The sequence below is a fragment of the Xiphophorus couchianus genome, chromosome 7 (genome assembly GCF_001444195.1).
Source record: "Xiphophorus couchianus chromosome 7, X_couchianus-1.0, whole genome shotgun sequence".
NCBI classification, from domain to species: Eukaryota; Metazoa; Chordata; class Actinopteri; order Cyprinodontiformes; family Poeciliidae; genus Xiphophorus; species Xiphophorus couchianus.
Window position 1 is genome coordinate 35,526,426 of NC_040234.1, and position 26,475 is coordinate 35,552,900.

A 26,475-nucleotide genomic window follows, 5' to 3' on the forward strand; every position below is an offset into this window, starting at 1 on the left:
ATTTATTACTTTTTTTTTTATTGTTATAAAAAAAACCCCACTAATACCCACTATGGCACTGAATATGACTAAGATGGCTGTTTTTGTAAAAAATGTTTATTTCCATTTGTTTTTCAAACTAAATATTCAGTAAGCCCCCAGATATGTTTGGACCCCTGATGATGTGTCATGAGTAGAGGTACCACTTGTAACATTAACAGCAATAATTTCATAACATTAAAAAAATTAGGTTTAGTTCCAAACTAAATATCCAGCTTGAAAAATTTGGCTCCAAAGTAAATACTTCTGGTGTGGCGTTTTTATAAAAATTAGTTTAATCTATTGATTTCTACATCAAAAAGTATTAGAAGTGTCATGATTTGGACCTTTCCTTTGTTCCAGGGCAGTGCAGGTTTTGGATATCCGGGTTCAAAAGGTGAACCAGGCCTTCCCGGACCACCAGGGCCCCCTGGATCTCCAGGACCCGCAAACGAGTATTCAGTTGACCGAGATGGGTTGGTTGTTTCGAAGGTTCCTGGGCCGCGTGGACCGCCTGGACCGGCAGGGCCTCAGGGGCCACCAGGAGAAGATGGAGAACCAGTAAGTGGATCTGAAGGAAAGACGTGCGACTTCTCTGGAGATGCTGAAAGTCACTCAGGTGTTCTTTGTTCTGATCCCGTAGGGTGACCCCGGTGAAGATGGAAAAACTGTATGTAGTTTCTGCTTTTTCTTTCAAAATAGGATGTTTCAGGGGCCGAAGATCATATTTGCTTTTTAAATAGGGGCCTCAGGGACCTCCAGGGTTTCCAGGAACTCCGGGTGACGCAGGAGTTAAAGGAGAGAAGGTTAGATAAACCCAGTTTGCAGATTGTTGAAGGGTTTCAGTTTAAGTCCTAATGAGGCGGGTTCATACAGGGCGACCGTGGAGCGGGCCAGCCCGGCCTCAGAGGACCCCCAGGGCCTCCAGGACCACCGGGTACAGGATACAGATCTGTGAGTCACATCCTGCTATGAGGTAAAAACTTACTCCTGCCTTCTGCAGCTGATTCTAAAACAAATCTTTCAGACATTCGAGGACATGGAGGCCTCTGGATTCCCTGATTTGGTCTCCGTTCGGGTGAGAACAAACAGAACCGGCCTTCTCTGGTCCTCGTCAGTCACACCACAAGGACCATTGGATCTATTGGAGGAGGAAATATTTTGAATCTTTATAATTGTTGATGCAGGGACTTCCAGGTCCCCCAGGTCCTCCCGGTCCCCCAGGTCCTCCCGGTCTTTCCTCAACAAGCACGTCTGTGAACTCTGGAGCTGTTGGACCTCGAGGAAAAGATGGAGCACCTGGCCAACCTGTAAGTGGAACAGTCCACTCCAATCAGAAACCACTGCAGGAAATCAGGAGCATCCAGATGAGTGGATGCAGGGTTTCCGACTGAAAACAGGATTTCACCCGTCTGCATTCTCTTGTTTTCATGCTAACAAACTGCCTGATTATGCTGATGATAGAACGCTTTAACCAAAATCAAGTTCCGACAACCAAATCTTTTGGACTTTAGGGTCTGCCTGGTTTACCTGGTGCTGATGGTCTTCCAGGAGCTCCTGGTCCCAGGGGAGAAAAGGTACTGATGTACTGGAACATACGATTTATCAATAATACCATCTAATAACATGCAGCAAACATTGATTATGCCTGTAAATGTAAAAAATTGATTTTTAGTTGAAAGTTTGAATTAAAACACTTGGTGTCTGTCAAACCATCTCTTCCACTGATTATAACAGATAATGATCAAATCCCCTACTCCAACATCCTTCTAACAATACAACAAAAATGTAAAGAAAAAAAGCAAATGAGGTGGATTAGCGGAGCTTTTTAGGACATGATTTTGCAAAAATTGTCTCTTTTTAAAAAACTTAATGAGGTGAATAAAAGATTGAAGTTTTAATTTTGCTGTGAATAACATTTTTTCTTTTTCCTTTGTTACGTCCTTAGGGGGATTCAGGTGATCTTGGACTCCCAGGAGCAATTGGACAAAAGGTGTGACATCACTATTTTTCATTTTAACTTAAAGGTGAAAAGTTTATTGTGAAATTAACTAGAAAAGTGACAAAAGTGAATTTTTAAGAGCCATGTTTCTACTCCACAGGGATCTCTAGGAGAACCTGGTTTACCGGGACCTACAGGAGAGCCTGGACTGGCTGGTCTGCCAGGACCCATGGGACCAGTTGGTCCTCCTGGACCTCCTGGGCCTCCAGGACCAGGTCATCGGGTTGGATTTGTGAGTCCAATTAACATGCAATGAAATTAACAAGCAGATATGCCTAAACAAAGCACGTTGTTTAAGCATGCTTAAACAAAGTAGTATGCAGTGCAGGACAGACTTCCACTAATTTGCTGATGTGCTAGTACCAGGTCTGTTTTTTAGTGCTTTAGCTAACCTTGAAAATGTTTGGCACACTAAGCTTCCCCCTAAATCATTTTTCTGATAAATTCTAAACTGCTAAATTTACTTCTGTTGACATTCTTCCTAACTTTATTTCAAATAAAACACATTCAGGTACAAAATCAAAAACACAGAAAAAAATATAAACACAATGTCAAAAGAGAACATAGAACACGTAAACTATAAGGTCAAAATTAAATTACTGCTCAAGGGTTGTAGTCTATCCAAGAGCTGAAATAGTTTGAATTGAAGTTAGCGCGTAGCATTAGCTTCTGCAAAATACCAATATGGAAACAGCCATTATAAGAAACACACTTATGGGGGATGGAGGGTTGTGGTATGAGAAACAAGACAATGATTAAAAAGCATAGTCACTGGTCGCTATGGCAATTCCCGCCTTTTCTGTAATATGCTAGGCTACACTATCAAAAATCTTGAATGGTGAGGTGCAGAAAATTGTGAATACAGCATAAACCACTGAAGTTATGAGTTATGCCAGTTCAGATACAGTCCAATTTTCTGTGAGCCATTAAACAGGAAGCTGGGCTGAAATTTCTCGATTTTGCAACAAAAGTCCGGCGAAAACTAAAAGTATAGCAAACTTTTCTTAATCAAGCTGCACAGCTTTTGCTTCAACACTGATAACACCTGATTCCTGGTGCAACAACATAATATTTGGGCTAACTAGCAGCAATACCTGCAGATAAACACACTTCATAATTAATGTGTTACTTTACCCTAAAATTGTTTCTCTTGTTCTTCAGGATGACATGGAGGACTCCAGTGGGATTTACACTAATGGACTTCCTGGTGTCAGAGGACCAGAAGGGATACAGGTACCTTAATTACTCCAGCAGTCTAATAAAATATGGATTGAATTTCAGCACAAGAATTACATTTAAACTAAATCAGCTCTAAGTGCATCTCTGATCTGTTAGGGTAGAAATGCTTATTAAAAATTGTTAAAATAAGCATAATTTAATTGAATGAAAAGGAATATCAAAGCGTACCTGTTAATTATTTACTTTGGCTGTGTTTCAAATAACCAAAGTACATGTTGTATTTTCAGGGACCTCCTGGTTTACCTGGACACCCAGTAAGTAACAAGCTACAATAAAAGCTTAAAAGAACAGCCAAAAGGCGACCGACCTTCTGCCAGAGTTCGTCAGTTTTCAGATTAAAGATGAAAATGTTAAACGACAACCTCCAAGTTTTTAAAATTGGCAAAGAAACTTTTGAAAAAATTTTGAAAAGTCTGGAAAATGTGAAATATTCCTGGCAGACAGCTGAGACCAAAGCAGACAAATTCACATTTTTTGTGTAAATGTAACATATTTGCTTCTTTTACAGTGTTGGTCTAAAGTTTGTTTACATTTTAATAAAACCCAACTTTCGTCCTACTGTAACAAGTCTAGTTAATGTTCTGAAGTTGGTAACAACCGGAAAAAACTTTCAAAGTATCTATCATCCTATCAAAATTTGGCTAATTTTTTCCTCAGTCAATCAAAAGGTTCAGATGTTTTTTCTTCTTTCCTTCCCATTGTTGTATAACTTGAATCTACCATTGCAGGGTAAACCCGGTTTCCCAGGTAGTCAAGGTCCAAAGGGTGAGCAGGGTCTGGCAGGAAGAGACGGACTACCAGGCCTGGATGGCTTCCCAGGACCGCCGGTGAGAATCATCTGCTTAAAAAACTACAAAACCAGCTAATTTAATCTAAGAAAGTGACCTTGAGGCGCCTCTAAGGTCAAAAGTGCTAATGCAGCTAATGTACAAATATAGACTGCAAATAATTCTTCATCAGCTTATAGCAGGGCTAAATTTCTGTTTAGCGCATTAGCATTTTGGCTAACTTTGAAAACATTTAGCCCACTTAGCTTCCCCTCAATTAATTTTCCCAGATAAATTCTTGGATGTTTTGTAAACTTTCAGTTGAATAAAGATCGTCTGATTTAAAATTTTGGTTATCGATGGTCAAGAATTCTTCAATTAGTTAGACTTTTATATTCATGCTCTTATTTTGAAGTGGGTGACGACAGCAGTCATGTTTCTTCTCACATTCTCTCTTTTCCCCCCAACAATTCATACAAGAAACATACAGGAACAAATTAAAACATATCTAAGGGCTTAATGTCCACATATTATATGACTATAATGTCATATAATGTCAGCATCAAATATCATACCCCAAGTATCGGCAGGATATTTAAAGGAGCAGTGCTTTTTTTGATCTATAAAGCTGTAAAATTTTGTTTCTCCTCATCTTCACAGGGACAAAAGGGGGACAGAGGTGACAAAGGAGAGACGGTAAATTTCATATTTGCTACATTTCTATGTGAAATTTTTACCATTAATACAGAACGGCTTTATGTTGCTTTTGTGGTTTATTTAGCTTTGTTTTGTATGTGATACCAGATGGAATAGTCATTTATTAGTTGGTGGGTTCATTTGTTTTATCAGGGTGATCCCGGTCGAGATGGAACCGGACTCCCAGGCCCACCTGGTCCACCTGGATCACCGGGACAAATAATCTACCAGCCATCTGACAACGTGAGCTCACATAAAACAACTACAAACTTCAGCCCATTTCAGCCTCTAAATCCTAAAATGTTTAACTTCAGCTGACAGTTTGTGTATTTTTCCATCATGTTGCATTGGTAAATATCAGGATGAGTTGATCAGGTCTCTGTATTTTCACTGAATGTTTAAGAAGAAACTGGTTTCTTGTTCTCCTCAGGGAGCGGCTGGTTTACCTGGGAGAGCTGGATTTCCTGTAAGCATTCAATGTCTTATTTCATTCCTTTGTTCTTCATTATTTATACTCTATTTAAAATTACTTTTCACTGGTAGGGGTTGGGGAAAAATACTATTTTAATGCTTGGACTTTAGTTACAGAACATTTAACCACATCTAAACAATGACAAAAAATATTTGTAGGCTCAACACAATGATTTTCACAACAGTTTCCAGGCTGACCTGCATGGCTAATTGTAATGATTGAGGTTGTTTATTTCTAAATCTCTCACTTGAATATTTTTATTCTCTTGCCAGGGTCCCGTTGGACCGAAGGGGGACAGAGGTGACCCTGGTTCACCAGGTTATGGCCTGAAGGTGAACTCCTGTTATTTATGTCATCTGGTAATCAAGCTGCTAATCATTTCCATCGTCTTCATCATCAGTTTTGTGTGTTCAGGGTGAGAAAGGGGAGCCAGGCTTGATAATTGGACCAGATGGAAATCCTTTGTATCTGGGAGGCCTAACAGGCACCAAGGTGAGTCTCATCATCCGTCTGTTTATTCCCATTAGCTCCTTCTTGTTCCCGTTTGCTATGCTAATCATCTCCACTTTGTTTCTTTAGGGAGACAGAGGACTGCCAGGAATTATTGGACCTTCTGTAAGTTTGTATTTGTAAGATTTTTAAAGTGTCTGCAATTATTTATTCAATGTTTTATTATATTATTTTGTCTTGCTGCAGGGGCCTCAGGGGCCTCCTGGACTGAAAGGTGAAATAGGAATGCCAGGAAGACCCGTGAGTACATTTATTTCAGAGTTTCTGAGGCTTTTTAAAGTGCATCAGAATGATTAGTGATTTTTATCCATCAGGGTCGTCCAGGTGTGAATGGATACAAGGGTGAAAAAGGAGAGCCAGCAGGGGGTGCAGGTTATGGCTACCCGGTAAGTTGGATTAGTTTTCTTGTACTGCATAAATATTATGCAAAAAATCACATTTTGCACGTTTTTGTACTTCTTTTTTGAGTCTCAACTGCTTCTAAAAACAACCACTTACAAGCACTTAAAAAACAAAAAGAACACCCAGCTGTTTTTTGGTAATGAGTTCATGTTTGTTGCCGTCTGAAAAAAGATCCATTTGAAAAAACCTCCAGAATGCAACGTCACAATTCAGCAGGCAAAGTTCCTCACCTAGCAACCCCGACCCGTTACCTAGCAACCCCAGCAAAGCTCTGCCCCGTCACCTAGCAACCCCAGTTCAACAGGCAAAACTGAGTAGACTAAAATGTCATTATCTAAGAATGATTTTGTGGAAAATTGTTTGTAATGTATCGCCCATAGACCTATCCTACCCTGGTGAAGGAAGCATATTAGCTTTCCTTTAACATCAGCCTGAGTCTATCTGACTTTTTCTTTTTCAAAACAGCTTTGGGCTTGGTTTACCTGCCACAAAATGAAATAATGCTTTGATAAAAGGTTGTTTGACCATCTAAACATGGCCTGGGAAAGTTAATCTGCCAGTAATATGCCGACCGCTGGGAACATATTGAGCTTTACTCGACAGCAGTTTAAAGATCAAGAGATGGAAAAGTTGGATGGGAACGTTCAGCCATATCTTGGTGTTTTTGTCAGAGCTACACAGACTGTTCCTGTTACCTACGCAGCGTTTCATTCTGAATCTGAACCAACCATAAAGTTCTGTGTTTCCTACAGGGAGTTGCCGGCCCACCAGGACCTCCAGGACCTCCCGGACCACCAGGTCCAGCCATTGCTCTAGATCGCTTTAATGTGAGTCCAAAAGAGCCAGGTCTACTTTTCCATGTCAAGTAAATGCAACTCATCTACCTCCAAACTGATTCTGTCCCTCTGTTCATTCTTTAGCGCTTTGATGAAAACTCCAGGGGTTACCAAGGTACGGGCGGCATAAAACAAAGTTAATAGATTAAATAATTTATAAGCATGTTTCAAGGGTTTTAAATGTTATATTCTGGGAACTTTAAGAATAACCTATAAAGTAATGGTGTGATAAAAGTGGGCGATCAGATGTTAAACATTGTTTTTATGGCTCTAAAATGTTGTAAAATGCTGTTTTGTGCTGCAGTGGTAAAGGGAGAAAAAGGAGAGCATGGATCTCCTGGGATCCCAGGTAATCCTGAAACATTCATCTCTGTATTCCTTCTCCAGAGTATCTTCATCACTAAAGTATCTCCTCCTCTTCCTCACAGGAACTGCGTCAAACTTTGATATCTACACATTTAAGGTAACCCGCCTCATCTCTTCACCTCAGTTTAGTTTTCTCGGATTTCGGGATGGCAGTAAACTGACAAAATATCATAATGTTCTTTGACAGAATGAGCTGAAGGGAGACCAGGGAGATCCAGGAGTGAAGGGGGAGAAAGGAGAGCCAGGTGGTGGATACTACGACCCACGTTTTGGAGGACCAGTGGGCCCACCAGGACCTCCAGGAAACCCAGGATTACCAGTGAGTTCAGAGGGAGCCGCACAATTACAGCGCTCAACAATGGTGTGCACTGCTAGCTAAAACATTAGCTGCGCTAACGATAAACATTAGCTATGCTAATGCTAAATGCAATACCAACATGGTAATTGGGGGAAACTAATGTTCGAGTCAACCATGTGGAGCTGACCTTTCAGACATGATTTAAAACAAACTCAAACTGAATCTGCAATTATTGCTAATGATAGCTTGTTCTCAGCTAGTTAGATGTTTTTATTCATGCTCTTATTTTGAAGTGGGTGAAAACTCCAACATTATATGAAAGAAGAAACATACAGGACCAACAGAAAAACACAAAATGTAATTTGTTGTAGTCTTTCAAGGACTTTGAATTGAAGCTTAGCTTAGCTTCTCTTAAATGCCATACTGGTATAACACTTTACCCTTAATGGAAATAATATTTAGTATTTTAAGGTTAGCATAGCTACCGTTTTAGTTAGCAGTGCCAAACTCAAACCTAAACATAATGAAAGAATAAGCATGAAAAGAATTGTTAAATTAACATTTACTATATTAATGAATGAAAGGGAACAAGTACAAATTCTGATTTACCAGACAATAAATTGTGCCTGTTTAATGAAGAACAGCAAAGTGAAATGGTGAAACCTGAAGAGGAACGTGTGAGCTAGTAAAACATAATCCCTCATAACAAATTACCACTGGTCTGAGTGGTTTTAGTTTCAGAACCAGAATCTCTTTTGAAGATAAACCCTGATCTGTTTTCCCCTTTCCTGTTAGGGGCCAAAAGGAGAGTCTATAGCTGGGCCTCCTGGGCCATCAGGACCTTCTGGACCACCAGGTGTTGGCTATGATGGCCGTCCAGGACCAGCAGGACCACCTGGGCCTCCAGGACCTCCTGGGAATCCCTCATTTTCTGGAACATACAGACCTAATTATCGTAAGTAGTTTCTTTCTGTGCCTGTTTTTAGCCAGGCTGTAGAAAACACAAGACCTCCATCATGAGACATCAATATTGGGTCATGTGATCACATGAGCTGGTTTGTTTCAGAGAAACAAACTGGACGAAGAAATTAAATAGTTGAAGTTAAAAACTTAGCGACATTATTAAGCTTGTTTAATGTGTTGTAATGAAAGCAAGAAAAAGATTGAAACTATTTTTGCAAGACACCAACTGTGACATTGGTGTGGATGAAGTGAACTTTGGCACGGTTTCAATGCACGTATGAACACCAAGCGGACTGGAGACCGCTTCAAAAGCAGGAAGTGGACTACAGAACAGGGCATTCTGGGTAAATGCAACCAAAACAAATACATTAGTCTAGTGCTAGCAGGAGAAACAGCTTGTGGTCTTTAGCCAAACACAAGAGACTCGAATCGAAAAATCTGAAAACAAAAATCTGACATTACATTTTTGTTTCCCATTTGTAAGGAAGGAAGTTGTCAAGTGTCTTTTTCAGAGGTTTTTCTGTCGCTTCCTTCAGTGGTTGTTGGTGCAGCACCCCCACAAGCCAGGAGGGAACAGGTTGCTCAAAGGGTTTGGTTAGTTTGACTCAGCGCAGAGAGACAGAGAACCACAGCAGCTAAAACTGTAACCAATGTCACAACTTCGGTCCCCAGTCCAGTCTACCAGACTATCAGGTGTGAAAGCATCGGATAAAAACTGAAAGCAATTGAATATGTAATTATCATTTTAAAAACTGATGGGTCCAAACAGATGACACCAAAATAAAAATAAAAAAGTCTGGTACAGCATATTAGCACCAACATGCACGGTAGTAGAGGAATAATGATTTAGACTTGAATCTAATTCCTTTAGTCTTCCTCTGTAAACCAAAGTGTTTTAGAGCCAAAACACCAGGAGGAACTGGTTGGGAGTTTTTGTACAGATATGTATTATTTCAGACTTTTTTACTAACTTCTGTTTGTGTTTTGACTTGAAGCTGTCAGCGTTCCTGGACCTCCTGGTCCGCCAGGCCCACCTGGAAGCCCTGGCCTCTCCTCTGGGGTACGAATATCCCCGTATTTTAAATGACCTTATATCTGTCAGCTAATGTGCTATGCACCTATTGTTTAAGTTATTTCTGCTCTAAAGATGGTTAGTTATTTCCCCAGGTGACAGTGTTGAGGTCATATGACATCCTGATTGCGACGGCCAGGCAGCAGCCGGAGGGAAGTCTCATTTACATCCTGGACAAAGCAGACCTCTACCTGAGAGTGCGCGATGGACTTCGACAAGTCCTCGTACGTCTTCACAGCTTCAGCTTCAATTTCCATGAATCTGTGTCATCATAATATTCAAAGAGTTTAATGTAAAGTATTAACCGGCAGTTTTTCTTCTCAGCTCGGAGATTACAGGACCTTCTTTGGAGATCTGGTGCGTTTTGAAGAGTAACTCAGTTTGACGTTTCCCGACTCGTTTCTGATCTCTGAGTCTCTTTGTTTTTCATGTAAAGGGCAATGAGGTGGCAGAAGTGCAGCCCCCACCGGTGGTCGTGTACCCCCAGACCCCAGAACGGACTTCCAACAACGGAGCGGGCCATTACTCCCAGAGCAGCGCGGTTATCCGACCCGTTGAACCCCCGCTGCGGCAGCCCAGCCCCCCCGTGGCGCCAGCTGCTGACTCGTCAGAATCAGGAGTGAGTACAACAATTAAAACACATTACTGCAGTATAAACATGACCAAACAGAAACCATTTTTCTCTTAACCACTCTTCAAAATGGGAAAGATGAGATAATATACCACTATACTCAGTCAGAGTTGTTTTGATGTTCATCAGAAAATGGCTACAAGGAAACATCTACTGGTCTAAACCTTTCCACATCTATAGCAAACCCCACGGAGCCAAGTGACACTGAAGGGCGTGGCCAAGTGGGAGGATGATCACAGAGGGTTAAGCGAGACCCTTTGGCAAATTTTTATCTGAAATATGACTAGCGGGCGGCAAATCTATCGACTTTTTTCGGTCTTATTGGAGACTTCTTTGCTCTCCATGTTCACAATTAAAACTCCTGATTCACCACAAGGGGGCGTGTGTCTGAGTGAAACTTTTTTATACCCAATCGCTGAACTATTGGAACCAGTAAGAAAATTAAACTGCAGTAGCCAATGTTTAAACCAAAGAGGGCAGCACTGAGACGGTTTTAGGCTTAACGTTGCAAAATTAAACAGTCACACAAATATGCGTAGAAACGTAAGGATAGCATAGAGATACCTTAGAGACCAATTTACACATTTTATCCGCAAAGTTGAATTTGATTTTAGTTAAACTTAGTTAAAGTCAGTTAAACTTTAAAGAAAGTTTAGCAAACTGTGACCAACAAGGCGAAGATCCAGGTTTGTCTTTCTGCGAGGAAGATGGTAAGAGAGGTGAATACATCTCCAGTGCTCAGCAGAGACCATCAGCACGTCTCCATAGCAACCAGTAGACCATCTACATTCCTTATCTGTCCTACCATCACAAACATAAACTCTCCAAGCAATTTAACTGGACAACCAGCTTTGGTCAAACCTTGTCGCATAAATTTGCAATGTGAGAAAATATTTTAAAATAATAAGCTAAAGCTAGCCTCTCTTCTCTTTCAGCTCCACCTCGTAGCGCTGAACGCGCCCCAGACCGGCAACATGCGAGGGATTCGTGGGGCGGACTTCCTGTGCTTCCAGCAGGCTCGCGCTGTTGGTCTGAAGGGAACGTTCAGAGCCTTCCTGTCCTCCAAGCTTCAAGACCTCTACACCATCGTCCGCAGGTCGGACAGGAACGGAGTCCCCATCATGAACCTGAAGGTAAGTCAACTGTCCAGATACATCCTCTACTTATCCAGCTAAATCGAATTAAAATGTATTTTTACGAGAACTGGCCACAAAAGCTGTAAAACATAAAATGAACAAACTTCAACAAAAGTTAACACCGAGAAAAACAGATGTTGCTCCATGATTGGGTCTTGGCAAACACTAATCAATACCATGTCAAGTAGCATTAGGGCTAGGCGCTTAGCTTCCCAAGAAGAGGCTGTACTAGAGTCATTTTGACTGTGTCAAAAAAGATGCAGTGATGATCTATTTTCACCTGTCACTTTTTAACATTTTGAAATCTCAAATACCTTTACAGAGATTCCAGTCTGTCAAATAACTTGATCAACTTTGTCAAAGTAAAGAAAAAGAGCAGGAATGTATCTTTTGGAAAATATCTGCATCAGTAAAGTTAATTGCTAGTCTAGTCGCTGCTTTTAATCTATTGTTTTCTGAATCTGGTGCTTTGAAATGATTTAATGAGTCTGACCGTTTCCTTCCTTCTCCTTTCAGAACCAAGTGTTGTTCAGCAGCTGGGAGTCCATCTTCAGTGAGGACAGCAACAAAATGAGAGAGAATGTATCGTTGTACTCGTTTGACGGCAGAGACATCCTCAGGGACAGTGCATGGTGAGTCTTTGTTAACCGTTCCAGATTTTAATCCGTGGCCGTGTTTGTTTCCACGCCTGATTTAAAGTTGTTTGTTTGTTTTTTGTTCCCCCTCCAGGCCAGAGAAGATGGTCTGGCACGGATCGAGCAAAAAGGGCCACCGGCAAATGGATCATTACTGTGAAACGTGGCGAGCGGGTGAGCACGCTGTGACGGGCCTGGCGTCGTCCCTGCAGAGCGGCCGCCTCCTGCAGCAGACGCCCAGCAGCTGCTCCGGCTCCTACATCGTCCTCTGCATCGAGAACGCCTTCACGTCGCCCTCCAAATAATAAATCCATCCTGTGCGTTCAGGGCCCTAGCTAAATACATTTTGTAAACTCAGCTGGTAAATTTTTATCCCCCTTCTTTTAATTTTTCTGCCAACGCAGCTTGTAAACATCAGGACGAACTGCCCCCCAAGGGGTTTTCCTGCCTGCCAGCATCCAGAAACGCTAAAGAAAAGGATCCAGTAGGAAACTGTTGGTCTTTTATCTCCAGAGCAGTGGCACATATTTTCTTTTAAGTGCAGAAAGTATCATTCTCAAATTATTTTTTTTTATTCTGTATATTACATGTTTGTTTTTTGTGTTAAATTTTATGTTATCAATGTTTTTTTTGTGTGTCTTCATCCATCCTCCAATTTTTAGCATTTCTTTTAGGAGTTGAGCTTTTACTTTTATTTTCTCATCTTCAGCATAGATTGGGGCAGCGGGGGCACCGCTAGATAAGATGTTAGCTACGCTAATCCTAAAGCACCACTCAAACACTAGTCCCGCTAACGCTAAAGCGCAATCAATTCAGTTTATTTATACAGAAACATTTTCACAATAAATGCTAACGCTAAAGCTGCTGCAGAGTTTCAACCACCGTTTAACTATTGCTTTTATAAATCACATCTTGTTTTCAAATAGATTTTTGTTTTCATAAGCCTTATTCAAGTGAAAGTTTACAAGACAGCCAACTAAATTGGTGCTTTAGAAAATTATTTTTAGGAGAAGCTATGTGCGCGCTAAAAACAATAGTTAGCAAAAATGCTAAAGTGCTAAACAAAGAATTAGCTCGGATATTAGCGGATTAGCGGAAGTGTGACCTCCTCTGGACTTGGGGTAATGGTGGACTACAGCAAATTTATAAGGATTATTTTAAAATAAAAAAAAGAAAATAGATATTTATTTTTAAATGAAGTTATAAAATGCAAAAATAATACTCATTTTATTTTCACACAACCTTATACAAAAAGATTAAAACTGTGCCTTATCACACACTCCAGGCTTTTCTGCTGATATTTTCCAGAAGCTGGTACATTTAACTGAATTAAAATCATTTATGTTGGTCATCCAGGGGACAATGCTCTTTTTAAATTAAATGTTGATCATATAAATATTTTTGCTCTTTTTACCACATTTGAGCAAACTGGCTAATATTTGTCAGAAAAACCAGCATGTTGAGGTCAGAGTTTCATACCTTTCCTGGCCTCAGACGTCTCAACAGTATCTGTGAATATGCTTTTTTTGTATGACTGTACTGTTTCACCCAGGCACTGAATTAAAGACTTTTTCAATTACTTTTGTGTTTTTCTATAAACAAGTTTGAGTTGTATTGAAAGATTTAACCATTCATTTTGGTGTGTTGCATCTAATCAAAGGCGACTCTAAAGAGGCAGGACTTTAGCTTTGATTTAAAGGAACTCAGTGTTTTGGCTGTTTTTAAGTTTTCTGAAAGTTTGTTCCAGATTTGTGGTACATAGAAGCTGAATGCTGCTTCTCCATGTTTGGTTCTGGGGATGCAGAGCAGAACCAGAAGACCTGAGAGGTCTGGAAGGTTGCTATGACAACAGCAGACCTGTAATGTGTTGTGGCGCTAAGCCACATATGTCAGAGTCAAGGCCCGCGGGCCACATCCGGCCCGCGAGAAGGTTTTTTACGGCCCCTGGAATGATCTTGATTTATTATTAGAACCGGCCCGCAGACCGCAGTAAGCCGGCACCCCGTCTGAAAAAAAAATACCTTCCTTATTTGAACTGTAAGTAGTTCTTTAAATGTTCTGTGAGATGATGTACTTACCCATGTATCCATAACAACCGGAACTTTCAATATCCACCAAGTTATTGCCGAAATATACCATCTATTAAAGGAGTGCCCCCCGGATTAATTATTAACCCGATACTTGCTGGAAAGTGCAACGTCTCCCCTTTCAGAAACCGTTGGAATTTTTCCACTTAGCGCTACGTGTGGCGGAATTACGGTACTGCAAATTTAGATGTGTCGCCGGCGACACGTGTAGCTGCGCATCCAGGCTGCTCAAACGTTGTCTATGTTTGGCAGCACATACCTGTGTGAACAACTGTTTTCTTTGATGAACCTGAACAAAACATCACACAGAAGTCGACTTACTGCTGAACACCTTCACTCAATTCTGAGGATTTCCTCAGCTCAGAACCTTACCCCGAACATTGATGAACTTGTGGAAAAGATGGGACACCACCAAGTATCACCCTCAACCTCAAACAAGTGAACATTACTGTGCAATCACATATTTAGAGTTTTTACTCAGTTCAAGTTTAAAAGTTAAGGTTTAATATTTGTTTTCACTGCATGTTACTTCTCCTTGATGAAAGTGCTGTTTTTGATTAATAGATTTTGCACTTTATTTTATTGTATTTCAATCCAATTATATTTTAAAAATATTTCAGTTGTGTCTGTTGAAAATTAAAGATTACTGACAGAGCCATAAGAAAATATTGCTTTATTTATCTGATCATATTGGAATATATTTGTTAGGTTTTCAGTAGGTTCAATTAGGTTCACTAGACTATATGCGTCATTTAAAAAAATTTCAATGAACATTCGATCAGTCCGGCCCTCGGCTTGTAGCTAAATTTTTTATTTGGCCCTCCGTCCATTTGACTTTGACACCCCTGCGCTAAGCCATTCAGTGATTTATAAACTAGCAGCAGTATTTTAATGTCTATTCTCTGAGCTACAGGGAGCCAGTGTAGGGACTGGTGTGATGCGCTCTATCTTCCTGGTTTTAGTGAGAACGCCAGCAGCAGCGTTCTGGATCAGCTGCACCTGTGAAAACACCATTGCACTAATCAATGTGACTTAAGATAAACGCATAGATGAGTTTCTCTAAATCTTGCTGGTAAATTCTTCCTTTGACCCTTGAGGTGTTCTCCAGGTGATAAAAGGCCGACTGACTGTGGCTCTGAAGTTTCAGGTCTGAGTCAATAACTACTCCCACAAAAACTCCCACAGACCGTAGTTGCGATAGAGTATACATGCACCTCTCACCCCCTACATTCATTTTATGAGGATGTCTGTCACAGCAGTGCAGAGAAACACAAGGTTGCACACAGGTGTTATGTCCATGATTACAGAGAGCAGATCATATTTATAATTCTAAGTTTTGCTGTCAGTTTTGTTGAACAGAACACTGCTGTAAAGACAGTTAAACTTTTACTTTAGGTGTCCTCTTCCTTTTATCTTCCAAGAAGATAAAAGGCTGATTGGCTGCTGCCTCTGCACTGACACGTGATTTGCAGATCAAGAGTTCAACCCGGTTTCTGTTTTCAGGAAATGAAACCAACAGTCGTTGCGGCTGAGAGGAGAAATGGAGCAGCAGGCAGTTCAGCTCGACCGAGAAACCTTCTCCTGTCCGATCTGTCTGGATCTACTGAAGGATCCAGTGACTACTTCCTGTGGACACAGCTACTGTATGAACTGTATTAAATCCCACTGGGATAAAGAGGATCAGAAGAGGATCCACAGCTGCCCTCAGTGCAGGGAGACATTCACACTGAAGCCTGCACTAAAGAAGAACACCATGCTAGCAGCTTTAGTGGAGCAGATGAAGAAGACTGGACTCCAAGCTTCTCCTGCTGATCACCGGCATGCTGGACCTGAAGATGTGCCCTGTGATGTCTGCACTGGGAGAAAATTAAAAGCCGTCAGGTCCTGTTTTGTCTGTCTGGCCTCTTACTGTGAGAAACACCTTCAGCCTCATCATGATTCAGCTCCTTTAAAAAAACACAGGCTGGTGGAGCTGTCCGAGAACCTCCAGGAGAACATCTGCTCTAAGCATGACAAGGTGATCGATATCTTCTGCCGCACTGATCAGAAGTGTATCTGTTATCTCTGCTCTGTGGATGATCATAAAGGTCATGACACAGTGTCAGCTGCAGCAGAAAGAGCTGAGAGGCAGAGGGAGCTGGAGGAGAGACGAGGAAACATCCAGCAGAGAATCCAGGACAGAGAGAAAGATGTGAAGCTGCTTCAACAGGAGGTGGAGGCCATCAATCGCTCTGCTGATAAAACAGTGGAGGACAGTGAGAAGATCTTCACTGAGCTGATCCGTCTCCTCCAGAAAAGAAGTTCTGATGTGAAGCAGCAGATCAGATCCCAGCAGGAAACTGAAGTGAGTCGCGTCAAAGATGTTCAGGAGAAGCTGGAGCAGGAGATCACTGAGCTGAAGAGGAAAGACGCTGAGCTGGAGCAGCTCTCACACACAGAGGATCACAACCAGTTTCTCCTCAACTACCCCTCACTGCCAGCACTCAGTGAGTCTACACACTCATCCAGCATCAACATCCGTCCTCTGAGACACTTTGAGGACGTGGCAGCAGCTGTGTCAGAGCTCAGAGAGAAACTACAGGACGTCCTGAGAGACTCATGGACAAACATCTCACTGATGGTCACTGAGGTGGATGTTCTACTGTCAGAACCAGAACCAAAGAGCAGAGCTGGATTCTTGAAATATTCATGTGAAATCACTCTGGATCCAAACACAGCTCACACAATATTGGTACTATCACAGGGGAACAAGAAGGTGACAAGGATGAAAAAACCTCAGTCTTATTCTAGTCATCCAGACAGATTCACTGATCGCTCTCAGGTTCTGAGTAGAGAGAGTCTGACTGGACGTTGTTACTGGGAGGTGGAGAAGAACAAGTCATGGGTTTATGTAGCGGTCGCTTACAAGAATATCAACAGAGCAGGAGAAGGAGATGAATGTTTATTTGGAGGTGATGACAAATCTTGGGCTTTGGATTGTCAAGAAAAGACTTATAAACTGATACACAAAAAAATCAGAACCTCCATCTCAGGTCCAGTTTCCTCCAGAGTCGGAGTGTACCTGGATCACGGAGCAGGTGTTCTGTCTTTCTACAGCGTCTCTGAAACCATGACTCTCCTCCACAGAGTCCAGACCACATTCACTGAGCCGCTGCTGGCTGGAGTTTGGGTTGGCCCAGGATCCTCTGCAGAGTTCTGCAAACCCAAATAGATTTTCTCTCTGATTGTTGATCAGGGTTCATTGTTATAACGTCTGATGTTCTGTTCTTTATTTTTCTGGTTTAAATGTACAGGAGTCAAAGGATATCGCTACCGATGTTTTCTTTCATTTTAATTTGAGAAAAATTTCTCCTCATGAAAATCTAAACTTCCCCGGGCTAATAATTCTGCACTGATATTTGTACTGATGTACTTAAATGTTGAGTTTGTTTTAATCAACTTGTCTTGAAATTAAATTAACTTGCTTCTGTTTTTTTGGTTGTGATAGAAGAAAACGGAAACTATTAACCTAGCCGCCTTCTTCTAAATTCTTTAGATTTAAATTTTTAAAAAAAAATGTCTGCTGTTCTGTCTCTCTTGCTTTCTTCAATAAAAGTATTTGATTACGGAGAAATTTGGAATGTTTTATATTCCTCATTACAATAAATTGTGAGTTTTGTAATCTTAAGTGCAGAAACATTTCATTCAAAGTGTCTTTTGGTCCTGGAGAAAATCAGACACACCAAATGTTTACAGGGACAATGTGAGCAACAATCTGACCTGAGTTAAAGTGGATTACATTTAGCTTTGAGATGATGCAGATCTTCATGTTTTCCAGTCAGGGTGAATAATTTGGGTTGAAAACATACGTGCTTTAGTAAACCAAGACCCCATATTTGGAGACTGAAGCTTATTGAAAATTAAACAGGCCAAATTTCTCCATTTTCAGATTCCCTTCTTTGGCTCCCTGTTAAATCCAGAACAGAATTTAAATTTATTTTTCTCATATAAAGTTCTCAATAAATGAAGCTCCATCCTATAGAGATCTGATTGGTCCATATGTTCCTAACCGACTGCAGGTTTCTAGAATTTGAAAACGTAGAATGCAAGGCAGATCTTTTAGTTATCTGGAACCAGATCCCTGTGAGGCAGACAGACACCCCGATCACTTTAACACCAGGCTGAAAACTTTCCTCTTTGATGAAGCTGATTGACTGGCGTAGGTCATCCTGAGATATTTATGTTATGCTGCCACAGACTGAGACTACTACAATACAAACTGACCACTTTTTAACGCTTTTTTTCTTCTATTTGCATTATTTACTGTTATTTTGACGTAACGTTTTGTTTTCTCTATTAACTTCCTCTTTATATAAGCTACACCTGCTCTGGCGTTTGATTGGCTGCGATTCCTTCCTGTAGGAGGGCATCGGCTGGGATAATGCTGCCATCAACTAATTACTCCTCCTCTTCTACAATTAACTTTTTACTTTCATGAAAGTTGAAAATAATCCTACATCAGTTCTTCTGTTTCTTCTCAAACCTCCAGTCCGTCGTGGCAGATGGCCGATTGTACTGAGTCCGGTTCTGGTTCTACTGGAGGTTTTTTCCCGTTAAAGGGGAGATTTTTCTCTCCACTGTCGCTACCTGCATGCTCGATATGAGGGACTGCTGAAAAGTCAACAACACTACACTACCTGCTCATGACCGGATGCAATCTGCTGGGATTTCAGAAACATTTTAACCTACTTTGAATAAATAATTGAGCTTACTGCGTCGTCTGATAACTAGGATTGGAATGCATGTATGATTATTATTATTATTTTTTTTTTAGAAAAATTGCTGTGAATTGGCACTATAAATAAACACAAATTAATTTTCTTATTAACTGCATCGGCTCCAGCCAGACGCCTATAAGTTTGTTTATGACCACTTCATAGAAGATAAAAACTTTAGGATCTGTGCCCATCGGTCAATAAAAAAATTAAAACGCCATAAAATGATTGGATTAAACATTTGGAGCCTGAAGGCATCGTTTTACGGATCCAATCTCACATATATCCATTAGCCCGTTGCATGATAAGTAGTGGGACAACCTAAAAATAATCAGGACAAGCTGTCACTTCCCACTCAGTTTTATCTAATCTGCGTGTTCAGATTTCCAGCTTCGAATGGTTAGAAGGCTTATATTAATTGACTGGAGGGCTCAGCGTCCCTGCAGACAGACAGGAAAATAAACCAGCATCATAACTTCCTGTTAAACTCCTCGCCTGAGTAACTTTCAGGGAAGAGATCTGGACTCCATGAATGGCATGTTATTTATTAAAGTCCCTGTGACTGACGGAAGTTAGAGTGGGAGCGAGCGCTGACCCACAGCTGCAGAGGGATCATACTCTGAGGACGGCTGTGTTTAGTGGAGGCTCAGTAATAGCTAAGTACTGTGAAACGACGCAGTGAGGGTAATGATACGACCACGAGACAACCACGTATTGGGCGCCTTTAATTACACTCAAGGCGGAGACAAAACGCTGCAGTTGTCAGATCTGTAAGCTGTATTTACTCAGTAGTTCTGACTCACTGACAGCCAACCCAAGTTTAGCTAAACCTACAAAGCTGCTTTGTTCTTTGAGCTACTAATGTATTTAATGTAACTACAACAGCTAATACTCTGGGAATCAGAGCATAAAACAACCAAGTTTACAATGTCAGGAAACAAGCTGAATTATTTGGGAGTCGGCTTGGAAAAACTTAACAGTAAAACTGAATAGAAATATCTTTCATTGTCCCACTGTGGGTAGATTCAGGTATATCAGCAGCAATACAAACTATACAAAATATGAAATATAGGAATAAGAGACATTACCATAAGAGTAAATTTATAATGCAAGAAAAATACTATAGTTATTAAAAATGGCATTCAGATCAAATGGAATGTGCAACTCAGCAGGAAATTTAAAATATGTTCAAGATGTCTATATTTGTGCATACACAACAAAAACAGAGCACAATAAATAGAAAAACTGTAAACAGAAGGAATGTAAACAGTTCTTGAGTTTGTAAACTTCTGGGGGAAATGATCTCGTTTGTGCAATAAGCTGCTGTACTTTTTAAGTGTCTCATTTTTACTGAATTTTAAAGTGTGCCACTTCTGATTGCATCCTAATATTTCGAGGATCAGAGGTGTTTAAGACCAGGTAGCTGACATTAAATCACATATGTAACACGGCTCATTGTCTTTAAACCTCTGTGTGAATCTTCTGCCATTTAAGTGTTTTTATCTAACAAAGAAATGCTAAAGCCACTTTATCACCACCTCTAAATCAGATGTGTATTTGCAGCATGTTTGCATCTTCCTCTCTCTCCTCCTGGCTGATGGCGATGCTCAGGTCTGCAGGATGGCGTTTAAAGCTGCTCCATCTTCCTCGCACAGCTGACTGCTCCCGGTCATCAGTGCAGTCGGCTACATATTCGATGTGACATCTCTTTCCATCCTCTAATGAATTTTTTATGTCTGTTCCTCTCCCGCTGACACACAGTCGGGCCTCGTATCGGTTCTGTTCGGTAAACTGTGCCGTTCTAAATGGCAGCGCTGCTTTGGAGTCTGGGCCTCCTCCTACTCTCTGCTGCTGCGCTGTGGATGCTACAGTCCACAGCTATTGGGAAATTAATTTACTTTCCCAATTATCAATCCAGACAAAAAACAAAAACAAACAACAAAAAAACAAACAGCCCTGCAATTGTAACTGCAACATCATAAGTACACTTTCCATAGTGGAGTCTAGTCGGCACCTTTTAAATATTTAGAGGCCCTGAATCAAGACATGGCTAGAGAGATTTATTTATTTTCATGATCAATTTTAGTGAATGAAACTTGATGGTTTTTTATGGTAAAGCAGCTTTAAAAGGAAACTGATTCTGTTTTCTGTTAAAGAAATCAGTCAATCCAACAGATTTTCCTTCAACTGGAGATCTGGTTCCATGTTGAAGCTTTGATTGGCCAGTCCAAGACCCAGTCCCTGCATCTGTCCTTCCTTCCTGTTGTAACTTCCTTCTTTCCTTTCTTCTTATCCTCGCCTTATCCTTCACATTTTCCTTCCATTCGTCCTTCCCATCATTGCCTCTTCCTTTCTTTCTTCCTTCCTTCCTTCCTTCTTACTTTGCTTTGGTTCTTTTTGTAGTTGTGCTTTTTCCTTCCTTCCTATCTTGAACCTTTTCTTTCTTCCTATTTTAGTCACTTCCTTCTTTCTTTCCTTCCTTCCAATCTCAGCCTCATCCTTGCTAACATTCATATATTAGCCCCTTGCACCTGTATCTTTCCTTCCTTCCTGTTAATCCTTGTGTCCGTCCTTCTTTCTTATCCTCGTCTCTTTTTTCCTTCCCATCATCATGTCTTCCTTCCTTCTCTTAGTCCCGTCCATCTTCCTTCCTGTCATCACCCCTTCCTTATACTTTCCATCCTATGTCCCTCCTTTCAGTTTCACTCTTTCCTTTCTTCCTTCTTTCCTTCCTTCCTTCCCTACCATCTGCCACTACTGACTGGGAGTTTGAGAAAACAGAGTCTAGACACAAAGAGAAACAGAGGAGCTGATCTAGGAGTACTTTCTACGTTAAGGGAAAGTAGAAGCGTTCATGGCATAGTGGCTCCTCTAGTTGCTTCGTCTTGGAAGCTTCAGGAGAATCTCTGCTAAAAAAAAAAAAAAAATTAATTAAACACTATTTCTATTTTATTGAAATAGTGATCTCTCAGTTACAGGCCGTAAATAAAGAAGTAAACTATTCAGCGTTCACCTTCCTTCAGACCAGCAGCTTTCCATGTTTCTGTTTACTTTCTAATTATTCCAGCTGGATATGAGTGACTGCGCTGAGACTGGGTGTCCCTGCTGTGATTGGCTGTTTCGTCTCCTGTTTGCCTCCACCCATTGGCCGGCTGCAGCAGGTTGGGAGGGGCAGCTCTGGCCATCCTCCCCCTGCTCCTGTAGCCGAGCTTGTAAATGTAAAGAGTCTTTCTCCGGCTTTTATCTGAGTGACTTCAGCGTTCTGCCTCTGAGCGAGTGTGTGTGAGTGTGTGTGTCGGAAGGAGAGTTAAAGAGAGGAAGGAACGGAGAGAGGGAGGGAGAGCCAAGCGGCGTTTATTTTTCTCCCCCCTGCTCCCTGTCACTCCATCCTTCCTCCCCTGACCTGGACCACCCTCCAGTCCTGTTTCCAGCCCGAATCGGGACCCCCATCCACCCAAACCGCCCCGGGACCCTTTGACTCTCCTCACTTCTCCGTCCCACCAACCACCACCCCGACAGGTAAGTCTCTGCTTCTCCAACCTTCAGTACTCGACTGATTTTCTCCTTTGGGAGTTCTCTTACACTATTTGTCCAAAAATATTCCATGTCATCTTCGCCTTTTCCGGATACATAGTCCAAGTTTTCCCTTCGGTAAAGTGACACAGTTCCAGGAGATGCTGTCAGTGAGGTCACAGTGCTTTCCCTCCTCCCTTTGATATTCACATATAAACTTCCTCACATGCACATTCCCAGAGATTTTCTAACTTTCAGCCGGCAGCAGCAGCGATTGAGTAGGAAAAGCTTCTGTTTCTCCCGGTTATTTACCGTTCCTGGAAAAGCTGCGGCCACTTCCAAACGGCGGGATAAAACACAGGGCTGTTGGTCGGCTCCAGAACGCATGACGTTGCACAAAGCGTAATGACTTTACAAGGCAGTGAGACGCTTGATTGAATCAGGCAATCCTTCTGGCAGCGGATCGCCGATATTAACGCGGCTCATAAAGCATTCCTGGCAGCAGCAGGGAGGAGAAAAACTGCTTAGTTCTTCAGCAGCACATCCTGCACTCCACCAGGAAGGGGAAGTGCTGTGTGCGTGTGTGTGTGTGTGTGTGTGTGTGATTATACTGAAGTGCTTTAGACATCAATACTGCCAGCCAAGAGATTTTAAAGCCACTTTATCAAATCTGAAAATTGGACCTTAGCGAAGACTAGAAAAAAAAGCAGATTTTTTTTTGCTCCCTTCAAATTCCTGCAAAGACAAATTAATGTATAAAAAAGGAAGATTTTTGCCATTTTGAATTTTATTACGTTGTTATTTCACTCAGCTTTAATTTTATGCTTATTATGTTTATAAATTTTAGAACATTAAAACTCACCTTTTAAAATTTTTGCTATTTTTTTAAGTACATTTATATATTCATTTAAATTTTACTTATAATTATATGAAAATATATCATTAAGAATATTTATATTAAGTTATTAATTTTTCATAAATGATTAAAATATTAAATACAAACTATGATTACAGCAGAATATAAATTGAAATGTAACATTAGATTTAAGGTATTTATTTAATTAAAAATTTAATGTAAATTAAATTGTGTAAATCTAAATGAATGCAAAAATATTTTTTTAAATTCATTAATATAAATGTTATGTGTAAAGTTATTTCAACTGTATTCAAATAAAATATATAAAAACTATAAATAGATTAAAAAATTTATAAATTTATTAAATGTGTTTAGCAAATACAACAAATAAAATCAGATAAATGTATGTGAAACAGATTGACGCCGTGTTTTGGGGTTTACGAGGCGTTCCTCTCAGACTGCTGGAAAACTGAACATGTGTCACTCATGAGTGAAACATGAGAAGCTGAAAGTGAGTCAATGCAAATTTGAAAACATGTTGGAGTGATATATTCTTGGAAATTTTCGATTGAACCAATACTTTATTCGACTGAAATTCCTTTTATTTTTGACATTTTATGGATGTAATCAGAGCCTCATGAATCTCCAGTTGAAGCTCCATCTAGTGTATTTAATTCACTAGAATAAATTAAGTTTAGTAAATTTAGTTTACCTTAGTAACACTGAGGGAAGCTGGATTAAGTCAAAGACGCGTCTTCATAGCTCTTCCCTTATTATGTGACGTAGCTGGACTATTAGCAAACCCCCACGGCGAACCGCGAGCCCCGCTTCCTCCAGAGCCGCCGCTCTGCAGGGAAGCAGCTGGCTCTTTGTGTCCTGGCCTTTTCGAATCGTTCCGGTTTTCCCGCTGGCCTGGCTCTGCGCTCCGAATGTGGCGGGAGTTTCCTGGAAGGATCTGGCTCAGAGTTTGATGGTAGCTGTTGCAAAGTGATCCAACTTTACGTTTTAATCAGCAGTTGATGTGAAATCTGCTTTAATCCAACTGGAACAGTCATTGTTATGACAGGCAGCAGGAGGATCAACAGGCAGCCGCAGGAGACAGACCGACAAACTATATCTGACCTCTAAATTTGTGATAATCTATTTTCCTGCTGTTGAAGGGAAGTGAAATGTGGTTTTTGTTTCCCCGTGTTTTATTTTGAAGGATGAATTTGTCCAGGTTGACTCCCTGGTTTAACGCACCTGGATCAAATGATGGCTCATTAGAGGCCTAAGAAGAACACTGACCTCCTGAAAAGGTTGTTGGTACCAGGGAGAGAACTAAAACATGCAGGATGCCGGCCCTCCAGGACCGACTTTGGGGACCCCTGCAGTATAAATTGAATTAGACTGCCTGGTACTAGAATGGACTGCAAGTCAATGATTGTAATTTATGTACCTTTATGATAAATCGGTAAAATTTAGGTTTTTTGGACATATTTTCTTGAAAAGAACCTAGAAGATGACATTCATTGTGAATTTGTCTGATGTAAATAAAGTGGACGGGACTGAGTTGTTGAAGGTCAATGGTAGGACTGAATAGTTTGGAAAATTTGACGAGGAAAGACTGTTCTGGCTGCAGAAGTTTGTGAAACAAGATCTGAAAGAAACGTGAAGGTTTTTGTGTCAGAGTCTTTGGCACAGATGAGACCAAAGTCAAGATGTTTGGCCTTAATGTGAAGCACCATGTTTGGAGAAAACCAAATACACCATATGAAGAGACTTCTGTTAGCATGCTGCGGTTTGCTCTCAGGGTGAACCTGCTTGGACAGACAGACCTGGACTGTCTGTCCAGTGTTTACTTGTAAACACTTTTCTGACCTCCTTAACAGACTCAAAAGTTGCCATTTTTAGTGGAAATTAATTATATGGAGTTGTCCTATTTGCATTTAGAGATGCAAATCTTCAGTGTCTATCGATACTAGTCCAATTGTTAGGGTCACAATTCAATTCAGAAATCATTTTTTCTATTCAAACGGTCTAGAGATTGTGCTTAAATTATGGGACTGACAAGTGTAAACAAATAAGACTTTTTAAAAACTATTCTGTAAGGTTCCATTGGTTTCTATTTAAAGAAATAGGTTTGTGAATAAAATTCTGTACCTTAAATTACCAGTAGTAGGTTAGCACTGCTACCTTGCTTTTTTAAAATAAAACAATATCAGGATTATGGTCAAGGAGACTAGCATAATGCTCTATAACTCATAAATAACAGTGCCAAAGACGTACAACGTAAATGTATTTTAAAATCAATAGCGCATTTTGAAGTGATTCAGGACTTCCAGGACAACCAACAGCAATTCTTTATGGAATCGATTTTTATCTACATCTGTAATGTGATTCCTCATCAGAAACTGCTTCTCTTCTAACACTTTCAGTCTTTGTAATCGTGCATTTGTACATATTATTAAAATAGATATTAAACATTATTGTAGATTTGCAGCAAAAATCTGAAACAAACCTTTGGAAAACTGTAAAACAGCCGAAACAGTGATTTCCTTTAAATCTGGACTAAAAACTCAGCTGTTAAGAGATGCTTTTGCATGATAATAAATGAAACACTGACCAACATTTTTGTCAGTAATGACGGCACTTGGCAATGTTTCAATTGTTTTTATGATGTAAAGCACCTTGAATCGTCTTGTTGCTAAAATGTGCCATACAAATAAACTTGATGGACTGACTGATGAAAACACACAGGCTGCAGGATGTCCTGAGTTACACTATTGGAGCTCCAAGTTTATTATAAAATAACACGAAGCTTTCCTCAACATGTTCGCACGATTGGTTTTACTGGCTGTGAAGTTGAGACCAACAACAATATTTTCTTGTCTTCACTGGTTAAGCTGGTTCCTTCAACCCCTGTATTAGCGGGTATAAAAATAGCAGACGGGTTAGAGGGGGCCGCCTGTTCATGACCATCCCTCACCACCCAGAGTGGTGCTGGGGAAGCAGCAGGGAAGGCTGGAGCTACTGCACTACAGTTTGTTTCTCAGCCTGCCTCCATTTACCCTCCATCTTTTCTGATTGATCTCTGAAACCTTCACAAGCTTAAATTACATCACTCTGTTGCTCCTCGTCGACAGGATGGTCCTCAGATTTCACCAACCATAATTCTCCTGGATGGCTTCGACTTTTAGAAGGTGTCGCGTTCAATTTCAGTAATGCCTCGCACCGCCGGCC

The 26,475-nt window shown here is 40.7% G+C and overlaps 3 protein-coding genes across 7 annotated transcripts in view; all 3 read left to right on the plus strand.

Moving 5' to 3' along the window:
- The window catches only part of col18a1a (collagen type XVIII alpha 1 chain a), a 74,391-nt gene extending 60,769 nt beyond the window's left edge, over nucleotides 1–13,622 (plus strand). For both annotated transcript variants that reach the window (XM_028024471.1, XM_028024470.1), the window contains 33 exons: nucleotides 382–579; nucleotides 662–688; nucleotides 762–824; nucleotides 895–972; nucleotides 1,046–1,096; nucleotides 1,206–1,328; nucleotides 1,533–1,595; nucleotides 1,967–2,011; nucleotides 2,121–2,252; nucleotides 3,182–3,253; nucleotides 3,487–3,513; nucleotides 3,988–4,086; nucleotides 4,687–4,722; nucleotides 4,876–4,965; nucleotides 5,153–5,188; nucleotides 5,467–5,526; nucleotides 5,609–5,686; nucleotides 5,774–5,809; nucleotides 5,891–5,944; nucleotides 6,019–6,090; nucleotides 6,859–6,933; nucleotides 7,027–7,057; nucleotides 7,247–7,291; nucleotides 7,371–7,405; nucleotides 7,496–7,627; nucleotides 8,402–8,561; nucleotides 9,565–9,629; nucleotides 9,737–9,865; nucleotides 9,966–9,998; nucleotides 10,078–10,260; nucleotides 11,208–11,405; nucleotides 11,925–12,040; nucleotides 12,138–13,622. In XM_028024471.1, the coding sequence (XP_027880272.1) occupies nucleotides 382–579; nucleotides 662–688; nucleotides 762–824; nucleotides 895–972; nucleotides 1,046–1,096; nucleotides 1,206–1,328; nucleotides 1,533–1,595; nucleotides 1,967–2,011; nucleotides 2,121–2,252; nucleotides 3,182–3,253; nucleotides 3,487–3,513; nucleotides 3,988–4,086; nucleotides 4,687–4,722; nucleotides 4,876–4,965; nucleotides 5,153–5,188; nucleotides 5,467–5,526; nucleotides 5,609–5,686; nucleotides 5,774–5,809; nucleotides 5,891–5,944; nucleotides 6,019–6,090; nucleotides 6,859–6,933; nucleotides 7,027–7,057; nucleotides 7,247–7,291; nucleotides 7,371–7,405; nucleotides 7,496–7,627; nucleotides 8,402–8,561; nucleotides 9,565–9,629; nucleotides 9,737–9,865; nucleotides 9,966–9,998; nucleotides 10,078–10,260; nucleotides 11,208–11,405; nucleotides 11,925–12,040; nucleotides 12,138–12,348 (2,853 nt within the window). In that variant the 3' untranslated portion in view covers nucleotides 12,349–13,622. The remainder of the gene's footprint in view (nucleotides 1–381; nucleotides 580–661; nucleotides 689–761; nucleotides 825–894; nucleotides 973–1,045; nucleotides 1,097–1,205; nucleotides 1,329–1,532; nucleotides 1,596–1,966; nucleotides 2,012–2,120; nucleotides 2,253–3,181; nucleotides 3,254–3,486; nucleotides 3,514–3,987; nucleotides 4,087–4,686; nucleotides 4,723–4,875; nucleotides 4,966–5,152; nucleotides 5,189–5,466; nucleotides 5,527–5,608; nucleotides 5,687–5,773; nucleotides 5,810–5,890; nucleotides 5,945–6,018; nucleotides 6,091–6,858; nucleotides 6,934–7,026; nucleotides 7,058–7,246; nucleotides 7,292–7,370; nucleotides 7,406–7,495; nucleotides 7,628–8,401; nucleotides 8,562–9,564; nucleotides 9,630–9,736; nucleotides 9,866–9,965; nucleotides 9,999–10,077; nucleotides 10,261–11,207; nucleotides 11,406–11,924; nucleotides 12,041–12,137) is intronic.
- A 2,007-nt stretch (nucleotides 13,623–15,629) lies between these two features.
- On the plus strand, nucleotides 15,630–17,690 carry LOC114148954 (tripartite motif-containing protein 16-like). Its single transcript, XM_028024474.1, has one exon. The coding sequence runs from the start codon at nucleotides 15,671–15,673 to the stop codon at nucleotides 17,339–17,341; it is 1,671 nt and encodes a 556-aa protein (XP_027880275.1). The 5' UTR covers nucleotides 15,630–15,670; the 3' UTR covers nucleotides 17,342–17,690.
- A 4,408-nt stretch (nucleotides 17,691–22,098) lies between these two features.
- The window catches only part of pcbp3 (poly(rC) binding protein 3), a 66,116-nt gene continuing 61,739 nt past the window's right edge, over nucleotides 22,099–26,475 (plus strand). For 3 of the 4 annotated variants that reach the window (XM_028024487.1, XM_028024489.1, XM_028024488.1), the window contains exon 1: nucleotides 22,100–22,403. The gene's annotated coding sequence lies outside the window, so the exon portion shown is untranslated. Of the gene's footprint in view, nucleotides 22,404–26,475 lie in introns of all 4 variants that reach the window. The other variant, XM_028024490.1, reaches the window with a different exon arrangement.